This window comes from Epargyreus clarus, unplaced genomic scaffold (assembly GCF_041222505.1).
Source record: "Epargyreus clarus isolate Ecla_fem2 unplaced genomic scaffold, WU_Ecla_fem_2.2 ptg000004l, whole genome shotgun sequence".
NCBI lineage: Eukaryota > Metazoa > Arthropoda > Insecta > Lepidoptera > Hesperiidae > Epargyreus > Epargyreus clarus.
Window position 1 is genome coordinate 688619 of NW_027332212.1, and position 15169 is coordinate 703787.

Sequence of the window (15169 nt, forward strand, 5' to 3'; positions counted from 1 at the left end):
ATATAAGGTTGAGTGTCGAATTTGAACCTTAGGGGCCCTATAAAAGAAACATATCTACCAGCGCTGGAGCAAAGACTATCTCAATAATCTGCTAAGTTACAGAGTTCCATAAACTATTAATTAGTGAAATCTAGTAGAGCTAATTAACCCGTCTTCTTCCAGGATCTATCAGCAACATCGATGACGCGGAGTACGCGTGCAACGCCACCGCCGTGCGCAAGGTGATCTCCGGCGTGGTGGGCGCCGCCTCCAGCGTCACCTCCGTGCAGGTCGCCAACCTGCTGCGACTCTTCAAGATACCACAGGTGCATATTGTTATGGAGACACATATACAGACATGCAAGACACGCACAAGTCTATCACGCGCACACTCAAGCTCACTTGTCCGAAACTCCATTCATACATGTCCACACAGTCACCTGTGTTTTAAATAAAGGAACATATTAATAACGAATCAGTATTTAGTATATCAGTATTACAGATTATGTTGTCTGTAGTCATACCCACATACCATTTTTGTCTCTGCTATTCCATAGGTGCGAAACTAACTTATAGAGCAAACCCAGGTGTACCTGCGGCTACTCGCATAGACTATGTGTGTTTTGCTAATTTTGCCCGGCTAACATCTTGGATTAAATGCCACCTAAATTTGCGACTACTTTGCGACGCTTTTCGCTGCGTCGCGATTTTCATTCATCCATTATTATTTTTAATGCTTAGGAAGGGAAATTACTCTATGGGGATTACCTTTCAAAAATGATAACTAGAATTTGAGATGTAGATGTTGTGTTGCATAATATGTAAAAAAACGAAGCCTTAATTAGGATCTGTAATGTGTTTGGCTATAATAAATCAGCTGGTAGCCGAGTCTGGGGTTACGGGCATCCTGCTACCAAATAATAAAAGGGTCTAGGCAGCTGCGTCAGCGGACATATTACCTTGAGTGGAAAGTGTAATTAGCTCGAAAAATACTCATACGGTACAGGTTATATATCATTATATATTTAAGTGTCCACCATGACCAACTTACAAAAAGATATGTACTGCTGTCCTCGTTAGCCAATTGCCTCCGCCATTTCAGGCAAATGAAGCATTCCAATTTACACCCCTAAAAACTTAACTGTTTGGCCTTGATTGGCCTTACTGTATAGTTGTTCTTTACTCACATTATTCTGCCATCTTACACTCTCAAGATAAGAACACAGTAGTTTCACACTACTATTATAAAAGGCAAATAAGTGTCGCGGCAAACCTCTGTAATCGGAGCACAATCGAGCCCAGACCAGAATTGATTGTATTGTATTTGCCTCTATGCGTGTCCATGGCACTTACTACACAGAAAAATCCTACTATCAGTACCAAGAGGTTATTTGGTTTAAATTCTTTAATTATGAATAAAGAATTGCGTTTACGTTACGTTAACGCTTCCATTTTCATTCCCTTCACATCTCACTTTGTAATTCGACCCTTCAAAGTCAAAAGGAGCAAAAGAAACGGTGTTATGCAAAACCGCGTCATTCATTTCGACTTTGCGTCCTTTGAAAACGATATCTTGACTGTGATTAATGACAGTGGCTATGTCTATATAACACCTTATATTTTGAGAGCAATCCTATATTGTACGCGTGTAAAAGATTACTTTGAAATCAGCGCTGCATGACGTAGCTTTATGCAATATTCGTTCATTTATCATATCATCACTAGAAAGGCTAAAATTCTTAAATGCAAGGGTTAGAATAGACATGTCGGGTTTAACCTTTCTAGTGACGGTATGATCTTTAATTGGAAAAGTTATTAATAGAGTTTATCGGACCCTTTCAAGGTTCGATTATTGCAACATATTACAGAACCACTAAGCAACAATTGGTAATAAGTCGCTTCATTTTTTCTTACCATGTCGGGTCTATTTTTACTCTAATATACCTTCCGAATATATCGCCATATAATATATTCGGACCTTAAACAGATCAAAATACAAAATCTTTGTGTATAAATAAATGTGTAAAAAAAGTGAATAATAAATTCTCTACGTTTTCCGCATAGATGTTTTCCGTTACCATTTCATTAATACACAGAAAAACCACACAAACACACACCCATACAAAACTTTTCGAAATGAAACTAAATTAAAAGAAGCCGCAAAAGCACGGCGGCAGGCAAATTATATTTAAATATTCTTGCACCTCTGGCCATTTCAATTAAAAGTTTCTCTTTTACTTGGTTCATTCAACAAGTTTCCTCAAGTTAGTCTAATCCGTTAAGTTATAAACATAACTGAAATTCAATCTCTTTTCGGAGGCGTTTGACCGTCGTCTATTTAATTATGAGTTTTTCAAGAAAAAATAAAAGCCTTAAAGTTTGCGATGAGTCTTTTCTCCTATAAGGCACCCTTCTGAAGCTTCTCGCAGAGTGAGAAGGATTAAAGCTATCTAGTGAGGTGGACACTAGTCATGTAAAAATTTATAACTTTGATTACTTACTTTTTTATATTCTCTTCTTAGTACTAATATTTATCATTATCTGTAGGGATTAAAGTTGGTTCAACTTCGGATGCATCTTTCCCTACTTCTACCTAATAACAACATTGTTAAAATTTGATTGGTATAAGAGAGAAATACTTGTACGAAGTATATCAATGTAGTATTACTCTTGTAGTAAGAAGTAATCTTAAATATTAAACATTGCGAGGAAACCTGCCTAAGATCATCGTGATGAAAACACCTAAAAGATCTATCATTATAATGATTTCTTGAAAATGTTTGAGATTTCAAATATTTAAGCACATCACGCCATTTACACCATGTTGAACGTAAATGCTAATATGAAAGAAAATAAGCTCAAAATTACGATAAATAAAAATGAAACGGAGTTTGAGCTATTATTCGCCAGCAACTGGAGATCCCAACTGTGCGTATTTCCCATTTCTACCTACTAGATTTTACAGTTAATGTTCGATATAGGCCTCCCTTAAAAATTCTGTATTCGGCGCGTAAGAATTTCCATTTTATTCTATTACTATTTTCTTCCTTTGTCTTCTACTTTTGCTGATTTATCTTCATACTTATATTTCTTCGCTAGGTATCCTTCTTCTCAACGTCCCCAGAGCTGTCGAACAAGGCCCGGTTCGAGTACTTCACGAGGACGATACCCTCGGACCTGCACCAGGTACGGGCCATGGTCGAGATAGTCAAGAAGCTGGGTTGGAGCTACGTCTCCATCATCTATGAAGAGTCCAGCTATGGGATTAAGGTAAATAAATATTAATCAATAGAATTAATCAGTAGATTTTTAGAATCAAACTAGATCTGATATGTTTGTAATGTTTCCGTGTATCTATATAAAGAAAATTTCATAAAACTAAAGTATATGTTTGCAATTTTGATTTCATAAGCACTTATGCACTGCACATAATATATTAAGGAATTGTACGAAATCAAACAAAAGATAGATATCTAATTTGTAAAAGATCGAAGATCTTAGTAAGGATATTTCTGTTCTCGCCCTAGTTCCTGTTTAAACATTGAGTCATAGTATGCAGAGTTAATCTGAATATTCAAATTCTACTAAACGTGTAGCTTTAGGTCTAAATTTTATCGTATTAGAACTGTAAGCTATCCATTTAAACTAATTGAATAGTTTTTTCACAATTCGCGATTAATAATAGCCATACTACATAATCAAACAAAGAGACAAGCCGACAAGAATTAAAAAGATAGGCTTTATTTTCAGAAACCAGTTTAAAAAATCAATGTACCTTGCCTTTACTCTAACAGTTTGTAATAGTAAACTTAGATGTATACAAGGTTTTCAATAATAAAAAGGTTGCGGGTCCAATTTATCCCCGTCAAATGCCTGCTTGTTGCGAAGACGAAAACCATGTTATAAAGGTCTTTGTATCTAAATTACTGTTTGTAAATTGCTTCAAATTTATCTAGCTCGCCAAAAACGATTTATACTGCGGACAACTCATTTACTTACTTTGCATAAATATCCATAATGTAATGGAGAATAACCAGTTTGAATAAACCGAACCCTGCGAGTCAACGGTCGATGCTAACAAAACCCCAATTTAGGTTGTCACATAAAAACATTAAATCAACCGATCAACGGTCATAATGCGCAAGACGGGAAATGTATTCTTCTTCGTCAACTAATGACACTCCCATTGCTGGACCCAGATCCCTCTTAGTGCACAAGGTAGGAAATATGTGCTTCTTCCTCAAGTATTGACTGTCCCACTGCTAGGCGCAGGTCTCAGAGTGAGAGCGATTTAGGTTACCCATCGTCCTGACCAAGCGTGGATTGGTACAATTTCGGAAGAAGTTTTTTAGGAACTCTCTGGTGTGTAGGTCTTAAATATTTCTTTACCGTTACAGCAAATCAAAAATATTAATACGCACATCATTTAAAAAATCAGAGGTACTTGCCTTGACTTTAAACAGCGGAACACACAATTTCATTTCATTTCACCACGAGTTTAATACTGCTTGTTGCTCTACAATAATGCTTTATAAAACTCCAAATAGGATAGATTTATATCTGGAATTAATACAAATGCTTTGTTGTCACTGAGAATTAAATTAAACACATTAGTTTAAAACCCAAATCATGTTACAAAATAACATTACATAATTATACCGTTAAAAACATGTCGCACTTTTAGTTCCACGTCTGAGTTTTATATATTTCACACGCGAGTGTAATCATAATAATGTTCTTTTTCCCGAATTTCGTAACAAAAGGCTTCATCTGAAACGTATTTCATTTCGTCCATACACGAAAAGCGACTCAAAAACATTTCAACAAACGTGACTAAATGTTTCATGTTTCAGCTTCCAGCTACATTTTTCACGGTTTTTTTTTCAGTGAAGTTCATTCGTCACTTTAATGTCTGCTACGCAGCGGTTGGTTTAGTTTTTGTACGAAATAAAAAGTTGGGCGCGTCGGTGTAAAGTTACGTATTAAACGAAAAGTCAGCATTTTGGAACTATTGGGTGTTTGAATTTATAACAGATATTTTAGAAAATGTTGCGTAAGATATGAATAGTATTGCGTATCTTGGTTTACACTTGTCGTTACTGTCATGGCACCCTCAAAGTAAGTACATACCTGTATTTATAAAAATGTGCTAGTAAAAGAGCATGCTGTCCATGTTTTTTTTATAATATAGGAGTAGCAAACGAGCATGCAGTCCACCTGATGGTAAGTGGCTACTGCCGCCCATGGACATCTGTAATCAACCCCAGATAGGATTAGATATTCCTACCTGAAGTCGGCCACAAATACGCCGCTACCCCTAAGGACTAAGCTGGAACGCCTCGGAAAAGTCTGTCTCCCTTACCACACCCTTCAAACCGGAACACAGCAGCGCCTAACACTGCTGTAATAAAAAATAAGTGTGGCAATGGTGATGCCGGAGTCGAACCACAAAAGGTTCTACCACCTTCAAATTATATATAATAGTGATATTAAATTATCACTGATGCCCATACACAGTTTACAGTTATAATACTGAGTCGGATAGGTCTTTTGTTTTTGTCCGGAGTAAACAACTTCACTCCTATTTCTTATAATTGCGTTCTGGTTTGCACAATTGATACAAGAGTTAAGCTAATACTAATGAGACATGAACACATGACACTTTCCACAAAGGCAATTACGCAGTTATAATTACCCTCAAAAAGTGTTCTCGATTAATTGACTTCAAATACATTGCATTGCATTACAATTTCAACTCTCGTGTTGCATTGAGGAAATATGCATAATTACACGACCACTAACAATGAAACTCGCTTGATATCATGATGACTAAAACCACAACTAAATTCAATATTCTATTTGACAATTGGCTGCCGAATTGAATGCGATTATGTACATTTATGTCATTTCGCCAAAGCCCATATTACACAATGTGGGAAGCGTCGCTCGGTATTGATAATTCAGAAATGTGCGCTGCATTCGAAAACAATGCCCTAAACCGCTTTTGACAGTTTTAGAACTAGCTTGTACCAACTTCAGTGGAAGTAATAGCTGGGTTTAACAATTTATTCGGATTGAAAATATTTCTAAACGTTACGTTATTTATTTAGAACAATGGTTTAAACATTTTATTAAATCCGCATCGAATGTTCTCGAACACGCTTTGAAGCCGACATGGTTTAACTGCTTTGTAGTAACAAGTGAAGGTGATAGAACCCTTTGTGGTTCGACTCCCGAAGCATAGAACCTTGCCTTTTTCTGTCTACTGATATCAGTGTAAGCACTGTTGTGTTCCACTTGATAGGATTTGGTAACGACATGCTTATGCGAGGTGTTCCAACTTACTCCTTCAAGCGTAGCAATGCGCCTATGATCAACTTCAAGTAAGAGTCTAATTTAACAGGGATATAACATCTAACATGTCCATGAGCGCCAGTAACCACTTACTAACAGGTGAACTCATGCTCGATCGCCACTTTAATATGATAAAAAAACAACAAGAACTAAAATAAATGGCTTCGAATGAAGTGGTGTTTTGAAGTGGGAAAGCGCACGAAAATATAGCCAATAAGCAGTAAATTTAAATTTAAGCCACGAAGCTCTGCGCTTTCCAATATAAAGCAGAAATCTATTTCTATAATGTTATTGTTTTTCACCAACAGGCTTTTGAAGAACTCGAAGCATTGCTCGCACGCAGCGGGATCTGCATAGCAGTGAAGGAGAAGCTGGTGAAGGACTCTGGAGTGGCAGCGGAGACCGCGTACGATGAGATTGTGCAAAAACTACTCACCAAACCCAGGGCTAGAGGTAAATTAACAATCTTGCTTCCTAGTAGAAAGTTTCTACACTCATAGTCTGTACTAGAATTTCCTTTATCGTGTATACTATGAATACACAAAGACACAAACAATATATTTTAGATCTGAAATCTTCCTTGCTTCAGTCGCTTCATAAGCGACTGGTTCTTGTAAACTCCAGTACTATTTATAATTTATATATATATATATATATATATATATATATATATATATATAAGATAGAACAGCAAGGTGTGAACTGTGTAAGTGGATTAAGGAAAATAATATCAAAATAAACATTAACATACGTTGCACTTTTCATGATTTCATTAATTCCAGCAATTGGGCTAATATTTTTAACGATTCGGAAGTTTCTGGTGCCTCAGCTCGATTTAGATTAATGTTTTTAACCCTAGAATAACGTCCATCATCCAAATGGGTATAGGAATAACTGAAAACTAAAAGTCATTATCGGAACTACCTTTCATCCCTTCTGATAAATGGACCAGCTGTTACCCATTATTTGAGAAAGGTTTCGTGACGTCATCAAAAGGTAACCCTATAAGTTAGTGCTGAAAATTTGTTGTTTTTGAATTATATGTTGTTCCAGGGCCCAGACTTCCAAAACCATAAGTGCGATATAAAGTTGATGATATTCCAAAATATTCCAGGACATTCATAATAAAAATTGTTTGATAAAATACGCAGCTTAATCGACAGTATAAAATTTTACTTAATTATATTTAAAATGTTTTAGGCAAGTCCTTTTTGGATACGATATCCATGACTCGTAAAACAAAATCGAATTATCTTTAATTTCTCACTGGGAATCGCAAAATCAAGGCCGTGCTTAATCTTGTTATCTCTATGTTATGGACTTGTCTCACTGTGAGCTTCGGGCTTAGCAAGATTTATTTTATAATATAGGAGTACTACTCCGAGCATGCAGTCTACCGGATTGTAAGTGGCTTCTGCCGCCCATGGACATCTGTGATCGACCCCGGTTAGTATTAGATATTCCTACCTGAGGTCGGCCACAGATGCGCCGCTACTCCTAAGGACTAAGCTGGAACGCCTCGAAAGTATGTCTCCAGACCTTTCAAACCTTAACACTGCTGTTGTAAGGCAATAGATGTGTCGTTGGTGCCGCCGGAGTCGGACAACAAGGGCTTCTACCACCTTCTGACAATATCTGCGGATATTTTGACGCAAAAACGTTCTTCGATTCTTCCTGGTAACAATGATCAAGTGATATTTGTAAGTTTGTTATCATATTGAAGTATGAAGAGGATTAAGAGATTAATACAGCTTATACCAATCTGATTAAATATATTGGTAACGATATTGTTTAGTAACCACGTTATTTTACTTGAACAGGAATTTTAAAACAACCAAATGTCTTATAGTCGAAGATTAGTTTTCTTCTACGTTATATGCATGTCTAAGTCATTGAAGCCGTCTTTCGTTTTCTATTTTCCCAAATGTGTTTGACTTCTAGGGACTTTTTTTAACATAACTCTTGAAACGAATTATATTTGATCCGAAGTTTTATTATAAACCTGGCTGAATAGTTTTCTTCAACATGGTAATTTTACTTGGAATTTTAAAATTGTTATTTAAATTAGTATGTCATAAATATCGTTTAATCCTACATCGTAAGACAAGCTTAGTTTCTGGGATTCGTGAAATCAAGGTCGGTACTAATCTTGTTATGCGAGTATCAGAATATTAATCTAGCTCTCTTCAAATCATAAAAACGAGTGAAAATATCGCTAAAGACAGATAATAATTCTTAAAATATTATTCTTTGGCACACGGACTAGTCATTTAATCTAAAATGGAAATAATTAACGGTTTACACGAGTTAAGTACATGAATTGACGTCAATTTAAAATTTCATTTGAAATTCAAGCCAAATGTATGATCGCTTTCAGTATTCGTGAAAACAAACATTGAGAGAATATTCAGAGTTCCGTAGTGAAATGGTAAAAATCCTAATAATTTCCTTTTGTACCTCAAAACCTATGCCATAGGCATTCTTCTATTGATAATGTATTGAAGTACTTTGGCAGTTCGGTATATCAGGAATGACTGTAATCCTATTTGGACTTAATAATAAATGTCTAGCGGGGGCATGGCCCTCTTACCATCAGGTGGTTTCTGTTAATGAAAAGTGGTAGAACTTTGTGGTTTGACTCCGAAACCACCACCACCACATCTATTTATCTGGTTTGATAATGAAAATGTGATAAGGAAGACATACTTATCCCAGGCGATTCAACTTAGTAGTCAGGGGTAGCAATGCATCTGGCTGACCTCAAGTAGGAGTAACTAATTTTATATGAGAATGATGATTACAGATGTCCACGAGCAGCAGTAGCCACTTACCTTCAGGTGTACTGCATACTAGTTAATATCATATTATATAAATAATTCGCCAAGTACGAGTCGAACTCGCACATGGAGGCTTCCGTACTACCAAATGTTCATTATTTTAATTCATTTTATGATTTTCAACAATACTTAGTTATATAACACACAAATAGATGGCGTTGGGGGTGACAATGGGACGACGATTATACGTAATCAAAGTATAATAAAATTAAAATAAGTATATTAAAATATGTTTTATGGTTCTTATTTGTATTTATTATAATACCAGTTATAGTAGTAAACGTATTACAAAAAAATCAACCGTCTTCCGAGTACAGTTTAACAGTTAGATCGAAAAATGCCGAAAAAATCCGGTTTGTTGTATGGAGACCCCCTTTAATATTCAATTTTATTTTATTTTTAGTATTTGTTGTTATAGCTGCCACCGTTATGCCTCCTCTGTCAAAATTTCATGTGTCTATCTATTACGGTTTAAGCGGTAGAGCCCTGTGACAGACGGACAGACGGACAGACGGACAGACAGCGAAGTCTTAGTAATAGGGTTCCGTTTTTACCCTTTGGGTACGGAACCCTAAAAAGGTATATTCGTAGGTCACTTTTCAGTTTTATAAACGACACCATTATTATAGACGTTTAAGGCGGTAACGTATTCTTAAACGGCTTTTTAATTTTCTGAAAGTAAGATAAGAAACGATAATTATTTTGGAATCAAAGACTTTTAGTAAAGAATTAGATTCATATTACGTGTGTTATAATTATGATGAAAAATGGAATCATTGTGGGAACAATTTATGTGGTACCTCGGTCACATTTTCATTGTTCACAAAGTACGCACAGATATAATTACGTCTTCACGGGCCTAGAGAGTCAGTAGGCTTTGATTCGTCTCATTATTTTCTATTGTCTCTTATACCAAAGGTTTATTTGTTTTATTGTTACCTTTTCATAATGAAGCTATTATTTGACATCAGCAATAATGACACGTGAGATATAAAAGGAGTATGTTTGTACAAATCTAATAAGATCTTAATTTTTTTAATTATCTTCTATAAAAAATATCTTCTCCAAAAGACCAAGTTCAATTAGTTCCAATGGAGATTAAAATAGCTGAAAAATTAAAATAATATTTTTTTGTACTCATAGTCTTATTTGCTGTGTTATGGCAATTACCCAGATCCAAAACAGAAATGCATCACGTTACAATAACTCCTCCAATACGGGTATCATAAATCGCAGGTATTATCTTTTTGTCACATGAAAGAAATTCGGCTGACAGGCGACACATACCACAGATGTAGTCAGCATCCTAATGTACTTCCTTTCAACTAATCAATATCATCAGGCTCTCTAAGCTAGAAGTAATAGGATCCCTGACCAGAATCAGGCCTGGAATGTAGGTACGTGAGTGTTTCCATTAAAAGTTTTAATCTGTTCCTGTGGGTTCTCACTCGTTTCTTATATCCTGTCGCGAACTAATTCGGTTACGACCAACTTCGTAAGTGCTTTTTGGTTGTAACTTCTGATAAAGTCAGAGGTGGCAGATTACAAATTAGCCTTCTAGTTCTTTTTTAATGAAAAACTTATTCATTAGTCTCATATTTTTATCTGTTACACCGAAGCTTTCAGATGCGAAAATACCTTTCTTTCTAAGAGTTATTTATAATGATAAACTTCTGTCGTAGACTTCATACATGATTTGTTATAGAAACTTTTACTATTTTTATTTATGACGTAAATCTTTCGAGAGAAGGGCAAATAATTGTGCAAAGACTGACTAAATTTACCTTTCGATAAATATTTTAAATGTTTTAAGTCTTTGTCAAAAATTATGATTAAATTACCAACTTTAATGACCGATTGAAACCATCCATACTGAAAACAATTTCCGATTAAGCATAATTTGGTGCAGAACTGTTAACATGTGTGTTGCTCCGATGCCTTTGATACAAATAGGGTTTGCGGTCGCTGATAGGCAGCTGCGACGCGGGACAATTTCTCGCTAAAGTGCGCGCGCAAATTGAATCCACAGCTCCTCAATAACCGATGATTGCCGTTTAGCGCGCACACACATCGCTCTTATCACTAAACTGCCAATTTCAAAGAGAATATACAAAAATTGACGTGCTTATCTTTTTAAATACTTTTAAAAACATTGGTATTGATAAAGCCATGACTTACTGCTATTGAAATAGGACAACATGATATATTAATATAGGCTAAACAAAACAACTTAAAAGGCACTTTCTACATATTTAGACGATATCTAAATCTAACATACTATGCTGTGAGGACGCTATTTAAGGCTTGTGATAAATCATTCAAGTGCAGAACTGCTTACAGTGTATTGGCCCGATACGACCGATACAAATAGGGTTTGCGGCCGCTGATAGGCAGCTGCGACGCGGGACAATTTCTCGCTAAAGTGCGCGCGCAAATTGAATCCACAGCTCCTCAATAACCGATGATTGCCGTTTAGCGCGCACACACACATATAATATGACTACAAAACCACTTTGATGAAGAAGATGGTGTATTTAAGTCAGACATAATAAAAAAGAGAAGTTTAGGATATTTCGACATTTTTTTTTCCTTGTTTCAAAGTTTTATTTCGATGAACTTTAGTCAAATGCGATGAGGAGCAATAAATGAAATGCACGAAAACCGTAGTTTCGTCCAAAGTTTTGGCAAGTCCTGCTTCGGATGACGACTCGACTAAAAGCCAACTTTCTTTAAAATTCGTCCAAAAGCAAATTCAAGTTGTCTCATAGGAAAGTTTTATCATATTTGGTTTTAGCGGATCCGAAATTTCGATGACATCATTTATTTATTTATTTGGCTGTAAGAAATACTATATAAGAAATGTATTTGTATGATTTTAAGAGCTGTGGATTTTGTAATAATTAAATAAATAAATCATTTTTATGGTAATTAATGTAATTATTTATAGAATATGAATAAGTGACCATAAGGTGTTATGGGTAATGTGATTAAGCCGCAAGAACACTTCTACTACTATTTTGGTCTAAGTATAGAAGCAAAATAACTGAAGATTTTATTTTGTTTGAAATGCCAACAATAGGAATTGTTGGTTCATTGTCGGTTCTCCAAACAACACAATTATAACAACATCATCTTTAAATATTTTTTACGAAAATTCATAATATTGCGAGCAAGTTCTGTAAAATATACGTTGCATTTGAATTCAGAATAAAATAACCATTCCAGAAGTCTACGTATCTGTATATTCTGAAAGTGAATCGTAAATACAATATTTTGAATAATTTCAACTTATGTAGATCTAGATAGATTTTGGAATATATTTACAGTTCACCACTACTTTTTGTAGTCGTCCAGTGGTTAGTAAATCAATGATAAATTCCGAATATCAATGTAAAGTTATTTTCTGAATCCGAAAATTACCGAATCAATCGTTCATTACACTAAACTGAGTTTAAAAACCACCTTTTTTAAACAAAATGTTCTTTAATTCACTTTATAAAAAACAATTACAGATTGTCTAGATTGGAACACTTACATCTTTGGATTGTGTTGAATAATTAATTCTAAAGCCCTCAATATGCACATGAGCACTTCCTATCGAGGCGTGAATGGTTCAAGATGATAGCGTAACTTGTTGATTATACCACATAATCTGCCAATTTACTGGAACTAAAGAGATTTTTTTAAGATAAAAAATGCAGAAATAATAAAATTGTTTTTTTCTCTTTTAAGATTACACTATACGTTCATTAATATCGGTAATATACACAAGTGTAATTAGACGCAAGTGTAACTTGTTAATTACTTACCCAACCACGTTCACACCTACATACTTTACACATACCCACTTAATCTTATAAGTAACTAGTTTTTGCCCGCGGCTTCGCCCGCGTTTAAAAGAAAATAATATGACATATCAACTAACAAACATAAAACTGCAAATTCATACCTTCATTGGAATGGCAGTGGCGCGCGCCATCTGGCGAAAATTGGTCGTACCAACTCTTAAACCTTCGTGGACTTATGGACAACAACTTTGCTTAAGATCATCACTTGATCAAATGCATAGTTTACGATTCAATTCTTACTAATATCGATTGAAATAATCGATGTTTTTGGTCCAAAAGATCGATTCTCCGATTAATCGATCTTAGATCGCCATCCCTACTTCCCGTGGGACTTCCGGGATAAAAACTATCCTATGTCCTTTCTCGGGTCTCAGACTATCTTTGTACAAAATTTCACTAAAATCGGTTCAGTGGTTTAGGCGTGAAGAAGAGACAACCAGACAGACAGACAGAGTTACTTTCGGATTTATAATATTAGTAAGGAAGTAAGGATTAGTACGGATGAAATAAATATTGAGGATTTACTAGCATTTGCTTGCGGCTCCTCCTGGGTAGATCTTTACCACATTATAGACTTTGTGGTTCTATTTGTTAATCCAAGTCACAAACAATATGTGTGACTAATATCATCAAAATCTAATCACTACGTGAAAGTCTGCGTGAAAGAGTAACAGAAATCCGTCCATAAATCATCACAGGCTTTATTATATTAGTTAGATTAAATGGTGACGTATTAAAGCCTAAACCTAGATTATTTGATAGACAAAATAGATTTACTGAAGATTATTCTTAATTTGTGCACATATTGGATTACATAAGATTCTGCAAGATTTAAATTAATCTAGAAAGTAGTATAAAGAAATATTATACGAACTTCTAATATACTATTATCGCTATTAAATCATATTGTAATACTCGTATATGCGATGAATTGAGAACATCTCTCGTTTAGAAGGTCACTTAAAAATAATGAAACTAGAGAAATTTGAGCAACAATCGGACAAAATGTACTGTATTTTGAATAAAAAAAGAATGATAGTTACATTCATCATTCATTTCATAAACTTCATTCCACAGCTTAATTCATTCGTTTCATAAAATCGATTACATTTTCATTACGCCTAAAATTGTCAATGTTGGGCGCATAGAGTGATTTATTCCAGCAATGAAAGTTAATCCAGCTATAATATGTTATATATGAACCACTTGCTTCGCAACCGCCATAAAATACTTCATTGGAGTTAGATGTAATGATTATTGCTTACGCACAGGTTTCCCTTTTACCACAAGTAAAGATAAATCCTAATCATCCGACATTTATTCTTTTGCTCCCGAGAAACTTCCGGGGATATTGCTCCTGAAGCGACTATAACAGTCGCCATAACATTTTATTCGCCACATTCAATATTTATCAGACTAATTGATTTAAATCAGGAAATAAAATGATGTTGCGGATTTTAGGATGGTATACAGTTGTTATGAGTTAAACAAAAGAACGGATATAAAGGATATGTAGGTTATATAAACGAAAATGGAAATTATGAGTTTTAACAGTTTTCGAAAGTAGAAAACTTCGACATCATTACAACAACAATATTATTTTTATTTATTTTACAATAACAGTATCTAGTATCTGCATAAGATGAAGAAGGATGGAAATATGTACCTAATGTTTCAATATCAGGCATTGCAAAGTAATAACAACCGATGAATCAAATCGATCAAATTAATAAAGAGATTATTTTTAGGACATGAAAACTTTTGTTAAAATAAATCTGCACTCTTATATGCATATAATCCACCGTTTTTTATCAAAAAGTTTCAAGTATAAACATAGTTCTCTAATATTCATATTTGTTTCAGGTGCAATAATCTTCGGTTCAGACCAGGAAGTGGCCGGCGTTATGCGAGCAGTGGAGCGAGCCAACGCCACTAGTTCTTTCAGTTGGGTGGGCTCCGACGGATGGAGCGCTCGCTCCTTGGTCTCTGAAGGGAACGAGAGGGCCGTTGAGGGAACTATCAGCGTCCAGCCGCAAGCCAATGACGTGGTAGGATTCAAGGAGTATTTCTTGGATCTGAATGTGAAGAATAATAAGAGAAATCCTTGGTTTGTTGGTAAGTTTCAAGACTTCAATGAATTAATTTACTATA

General features: G+C 35.1%; 1 protein-coding gene across 2 annotated transcripts in view; it reads left to right on the forward strand.

The window, feature by feature from the left end:
* Positions 1-15169, forward strand: part of LOC140757230 (metabotropic glutamate receptor 2-like) — a 233859-nt gene that overhangs the window by 177275 nt on the left and 41415 nt on the right. For both annotated transcript variants that reach the window (XM_073092769.1, XM_073092770.1), the window contains 4 exons: positions 163-305; positions 3079-3249; positions 6642-6786; positions 14882-15133. In XM_073092769.1, coding sequence (XP_072948870.1) covers positions 163-305; positions 3079-3249; positions 6642-6786; positions 14882-15133 — 711 coding nt within the window. The remainder of the gene's footprint in view (positions 1-162; positions 306-3078; positions 3250-6641; positions 6787-14881; positions 15134-15169) is intronic.